The sequence below is a fragment of the Octodon degus genome, unplaced genomic scaffold (genome assembly GCF_000260255.1).
Source record: "Octodon degus isolate 3935 unplaced genomic scaffold, OctDeg1.0 scaffold00077, whole genome shotgun sequence".
In the NCBI taxonomy this organism is placed as follows: Eukaryota; Metazoa; Chordata; class Mammalia; order Rodentia; family Octodontidae; genus Octodon; species Octodon degus.
Window position 1 is genome coordinate 11,600,092 of NW_004524653.1, and position 5,920 is coordinate 11,606,011.

Genomic DNA, 5,920 nt, shown 5'->3' on the forward strand with positions numbered 1-5,920 from the left:
TAGCAATGTGAAGCTGACTAATGCATTAACATGTGGTCCAGTCCTGGATGTACCCCAGGACCATGTTAGAGGAGTGATTTCCTGAGGAGAGTCTGTACCTCAGTGGTTGGTTTCATGGACTAAAAAGAGTATGGCCAGGATCTATAGCCACCATGTGCCTACTAATCCTTAGTATACCAGTATGAACCATCTGTTTCTCCCTCTTTGGCATTTTCCTGAATCAAAAGAAAGGAGGATGAGGCCATAGGGAAGAGTATTGGGAAAAGTAGGGAACATTCACTTAATGGAAGGTACTGAAGTCTCAAGTCCCAACCACCAACACAGGCCCGAATGTGAGAGTGGTTATATTTGTGATGGATGAGATGAAGTTTGTGGTTTGTGTTGGCATGTACAAGTGTGTCTCAGAACTCAGGTAGTGGAGAGTAGTGAGCCAAAAGGGAATTCAGAGGAAGTGTCATCCTCTAGTTACACCATACCCTCCTGTTCTCTTTGAACTAGAACATGACCCTTAACTTCCCTGGATTCATTATCCTCATTGTGAAGTGTTGAGGACCATCTGGGTGACTCTCCTTGAAGGAGGAGCAATTTTCTCCATTTTGGCTGAGCCTAACTCTATTTTCATGTATTGATGTATACAGATCTGGCCAGAACTTTTCTTTATCCCTCCAGTTGACTTTAAGCAGTGCCTATTGGTCCTTCCCTGGAACCCCCACCTGTTGCTCCCTTGTGTGATCTGGGATGAGGTGGGATGAAGAGCTGATGCTCCACACTGTTGGCTGACTTCTTGGGGTTCGAAGGATTACACATCAGCCCTGACACCGCAGCCTCAAACATTGGACATTATCACAGTTGTGTAATGCAGATTACTCTTTCTGCATATCCTTCTCTCTGCATATTGCAGAAGTAAAAGCAGGCCTTCTACCTAGCCCAGCTCACAACACTCACCTGCTTCCCACCATTCTCATAGTCACTCATCCTTAGGCCACTCCTTTCTTCATAAATGAATGAAACCTAGGTTAACTTTGGGTTAAGACTGTTGTTCCACATAGCCATCATCATGGCTGGACCTAGGACCCTTTGACTCTCCATAACTACAAATATGCCTTAGTGTTTTTATTCTTGCCATAAATTGCACTGGAAGTGGTAGATTAGGATTAACTCACTAGAGTTCCAATAACTTTCCATGGGATAAACTTCCTGCACCAAGATGGGGATCAGGAAGGGCTCTCTATAGTAAAGAAACACTAATCTGAACCACAGAAGGAGACTGGGGAGAGCTGGGCAAGGGTGAGCAAGGCCAAAGTGGAAAACTGGGAAGCTTCTACTCCAGTTCAAAATTCTGCCTCCTCTTAGCTCATGCTTAGCTTGGTCCTTCTCACCCCAGGGGGAGAAATGATCTCCTTGGCATTGGCAGATGCTATGCACAAGCAGTTTTCCCCCTGGAAGAACTGGTTCAGTGAGCAGAGCCACACAGGCTGAGCCTCCCACGGTGTCAGGAGTGCTTGGGCCAGGAAAGAAACAGAGAGATGAGAGTAGGGAGAGAGGGGAGCCTGGTGCAGAGAAGGGCAGGCATATGAGGGGGCTGTGCTAGGTTCTCAGTGATAACAGCAGTGGGAGTAAAGGAGACAAGTCTTGGGACATTAATCCTGGTTTATTTGACAGGTTAGGGGTCCAAACAATAGGGAGGGCAGCCTTCTGGTTCACATTCTTGTACACTTGCTTTGAGGTTTTCACGTTTCTGATTCTCATTCAGTTTGTGAGTGGAGGACTGGGGGAGCAGGGAGCATACTCCCCTCATAGGAGACTCATGCAAATGTTCCCACAGAAGGTTGAGCAGCATATATTATTTGCTTGGCAGTCTTGGTGAGTTTCACACTGGCGGTTGCATTGATAAAATTCAGGTAGCTTCTCACAGACCTTGATTTGGGGGACTGGTTGTATTTCTGAAAAGGAGCAGGAGCAAGATAAGTGGGAACAGCTAATTAGGAAGCAGCCTTCTCAAGCTTAAAACTCCTCCCAGAACCCAAGACACACTGATTAGATTTTTCTAGAAAATTTCTTTGGGGGTCCTTACCAAATCCTGGTGATCAGTAGTGTCTTAAACATTATGTTCTCCATACTAACTTCTCATTCTTCTATGGAGCTCAATGTCTGGGCTCCTGGATCCTCTTTCTGCTATTAGGCTTGGTCTTAGCAGAGACGATGATGAACCTGAAATACCTAGACTCCTGTATGTCACCCTTATGCAATCTGCACTCTAACCCAGAGAGCTCAGAGAAGCTCAAGGCATCTCTCAAACCCTTCCCACTCTCTAGAATTTCCGAATCCAAGGGCAAGATAAACTTGCTTCTTGCCCCCTTTTCTTCTTTTCACTGTCACTGTATTCAGCATCCCAGTCCCTTCAATAGTTTCCCTTCTCCTTCCAACCCCCTCCTGCCTCTAAGGATCACTCTATGTTGACTCTGTACACCCCATAGTGTCCTTTCTTTCTATAGCTATGCTCATTTATCACCTACAGCCATCCCCATAAACTTCTGAATGTTACCTTTCACAAATGTGCATAAGTTAGAGAATACCTGCCTTACTTTCTCAATAGATTCTCAACCCTGGTGCAACTTTCACCACAGTACGTCCCATTTGTTTCTGGATTGTTGGAAAGGAAGTGTGAGTCTTTCCCTATCCTACTGCCCTTCATAGGCCTGGGTAATGGAGGACAGTGGGGTGTTACAAGCTAGAGTTTACAAAGCGGTGGGTAGAGCTGGGTGTGTAGAGAAGTAGTGCAACCCATAAACTCTTCAGACTGGGCACATTCTCCCCTTCCCACCACCCCAAACGCCCATCCAGCCATTACTTACCCTGCATCGTGTACCATTCACGTTCACGGTGGCCTCCCTGAGTCTGCATGAACAGCAGCAGCATGCAGAGGAACAGGGTGGGCAGCAAGGCTTGGGCTGGCATAACTCTGACCACAGCTACAAGCTTAAGTCTGGCTAGGATGGCAGTCTTCTCTCAGACCTAAATGTGGGGAGAAAAAGCAATTCCTTTAGCTCCTTGCTGCCTCTGCTGGTCAGACAAGGGCAGCACAAGTACATCCTTGTTTCCTCCCTTTACCTGCCCCTTTTCCAGTCCTTGGGAGGGACTGGGCTTCAGCAGGAATTGTCACTCTCTCACAGGACCAACCTTCTCTTACTGTTAACAGAATATCTTTTATGAAACATGCCAATTATTTCTATTTCTAACTACACATATTTTACAGAAAAAGAAAAATATCATGTAGCTTTTAAAAGGCTATACTCTCGTTACTTAAAACTAATCCATACTGTATTTTATTTTATAGATTCTCTATGCGTTTAATGTGAACAATTGTTTGTCTTTGATTAAGAGGGACAGCCACCAGACCAACATTCAACCATGAACATACAACCTTATTTCCCACATGAAGTTAATGAAAATACCTTTTATTTTAAATATGACAGAGGCAATATACCAAGAATTAAAGTACTAAAGTTTTGATTTCATACTTTGAATATCAAAAAGCAATAATTTCTGCAACAAGGAAACTGATGAATTAACCACACAGAAAAATTAGATGTCTAAGCCATTTCATTCTTAATATCATACAGTAAAAACACATGTATTTAAAATTTCAATCTATAGATAGCACATGTTATAAGGTTATTATCTACTTAAAATAGTACAAATGTTTACAAAGAACATTTAACTTAAATTTCAGAGTCACTTACAAAATGATATTTGCAAAGTTGACCCAAATAGGTTGGCAGTGGTTTTACACATCTGTAATCCCAGGACTCAGGAGACCATGGTAGGGGGATCGCCTCAAATTCAAGGTCAGCCTTGGCTACATAGTAAGTTCAAGGCCAGTCTAAACTATACAACCAAACCCTATCTCAAAAAGACTGATCTATATAAAGAAGTGAATATCTCACCAAAGAGATGGTAAACTATAAATATAAAACATATCACAATGCTAAAAACCTCACGGTGCTCTATAGGAAAATCAGCAAAGATGAATCAGTCTTTCTTTGGGGGAAATACTTAGCACTATAATTTTAAAATGTAAATTTAAATATGAATTCAAAAGAGAATAAATTTACACTTCTCATTGAAACATAACTGCTTACGCTGTGAAAACAATAAAAATGATGTACTTTTAGAGTATGAGTACATCAAGAAACAAAGTTAATTTTTACTTTGGCAACTTTTGTTGCTTTTTTAGGCTTTGGTTCCCAGAGGGCATTTTGCACAAATCTTGAAGCTGCACCTCTAGCCGGCTTGCCAGCCTTCTTTTTGTCTGTCATTTTCTTGACTTGGTCCATGTATACTCTGTTTTTCCAATTCCTGCTTTACTGAATGCTCCTTAGGATTGACTCCTTAAGTTGCCACATAAACCCAAAACATTGAATTTAATGTGCATGAAGAAACTAAATCCACTTTAGCTTATTCAAGTGGGTCCAACTTCTGCAACAACTCATTTGTTGAAACAGATACCATGGTCTTCAGCATCTCATCCACAGCACCTTTGGAATTCTCAAGTGTTGACAGATACTCATGATTTTCTACTGGATAGTCTTCTTAATTTCTTCACCTGCCATTATGACCAACTCTATACCTTCCAATTAGGGCTCCTGCAAAGTGGTCACAGGATGATGACGTCAATGAGATGCAGGTTCTAGCTGCAGTATAAGTGTCGTGTTCCAATGGCCTCACACTAGTAGCAGGCCTTTTGGTTGCTTTTCCTGTAGCTTTGAAGCATAGTACTGGTTTGTGTAGATTTCAGTCCATATTTGGCTGGCTCCAAGGCAGAGTGGCAAATAGCAGAGAGTAGCAGTTCATGGTGACAGAAAATGGCAAAAGCAGTAAGAGCAAAAAAGGAGGAGCAGCCGAGAGTAAATCTCTTTCTCTCTCTTGTATTGTATTCAGGCTTCCTAGTCCACTCACACTAATGCTCCCAGCATTGGACAATAAGTCAATCAAAAACCCTAGAAGTTTTCCCCATGACAGCATGGGGCTCCGCAGGGGTTGCAGGTGGGGGACACATCTAAACACAAACCATGACATTTCATCTCTGACCCCACCCCAAGACCCATGCACATTGCTTTCTGCAAAAGGCACTTAGTCCATCTCTAAGTGTTGCCAAAATCCCAAGTTGAAAAGTCAAAGTCTCAAGTCTCCTTTGAGATCTAAGGCAAACTCTGACCTGTCAGCCCCTGTACAAATGAAAAGTTAGATACTTCCAACATTCAATAGGACAGACATTTCCACTACAGAAGGTACAAGTGGAGATACAAAGGAATGGGACCAAAGCAAGTCCAAAAAACCCAGCAGGCTAGTTCCAACATCTGAGGTAATCTCTGGGAAACTGAGCTTCATGTAGCTCTGCCTCTAGGGCACTTCTGGGGGTTACAGCTCTCATGATTGCTTTCTTGGGTCTGCTGTGTACCCTCCTGGCTTTTCAAAACTTCTAGGGTCGCCACAGAACCCTTGGCTTCACACTCACAGCTTCACATACTGCCCTCTCACAGGCACACTGCTTGGCTTCCCAGGCCTTCTGAAATCTAGGTGGAAACCTTCTTAACCTCAGAGCTCCTGCATTCTTCATGCACCTAAATCAGCACCATATTGATGATGCCAAAGTCTTCTACCACCTAGAGAAGTAGTCAAGATTTCCATTCTCTTGGCCGTAGGGGTAAAGTGCCTGGATTTCTGAGTACTCTGAACCTGATTCTGAGGAACAAATTCTTTATGCTACTACCACTGTGGAACCTGGTGTAGCCACCGCCATTTTTTTTTCAAAATTTTATTGATAAACAGATAGCATTGAGACAGTTTCAAATCAAATCGAAAGTACAGTTTCAACAAATAATACACTGCATATATTCTTCTTAGTGGTTAATTGCTG

At 42.9% G+C, this 5,920-nt stretch overlaps 1 protein-coding gene and 1 pseudogene across 1 annotated transcript; both read right to left on the reverse strand.

Moving 5' to 3' along the window:
• Positions 1 to 1,632: 1,632 nt before the first annotated feature.
• Wfdc10a (WAP four-disulfide core domain 10A) lies at positions 1,633 to 3,084 on the reverse strand. Its single transcript, XM_004636097.2, has 2 exons — positions 2,856 to 3,084; positions 1,633 to 1,943 (listed from the first exon to the last, which is right to left on the reverse strand). The coding sequence occupies exons 1-2, from the start codon at positions 2,956 to 2,958 to the stop codon at positions 1,795 to 1,797; spliced, it is 252 nt and encodes an 83-aa protein (XP_004636154.1). The 5' UTR covers positions 2,959 to 3,084; the 3' UTR covers positions 1,633 to 1,794.
• Positions 3,085 to 4,187: 1,103 nt separating this feature from the next.
• On the reverse strand, positions 4,188 to 4,613 carry LOC101588379 (annotated as a pseudogene).
• Between the last annotated feature and the right edge of the window lie 1,307 nt (positions 4,614 to 5,920).

Excerpts from the sequence above, each read along its gene's own strand:
- Wfdc10a (XM_004636097.2), bottom strand. The coding sequence starts at position 2,958 with ATGCCAGCCCAAGCCTTGCTGCCCACCCTGTTCCTCTGCATGCTGCTG. Across the intron at positions 1,944-2,855 it reads TGAATGGTACACGATGCAGG|AAATACAACCAGTCCCCCAA; the intron begins GTAAGTAATGGC and ends GCTCCTTTTCAG.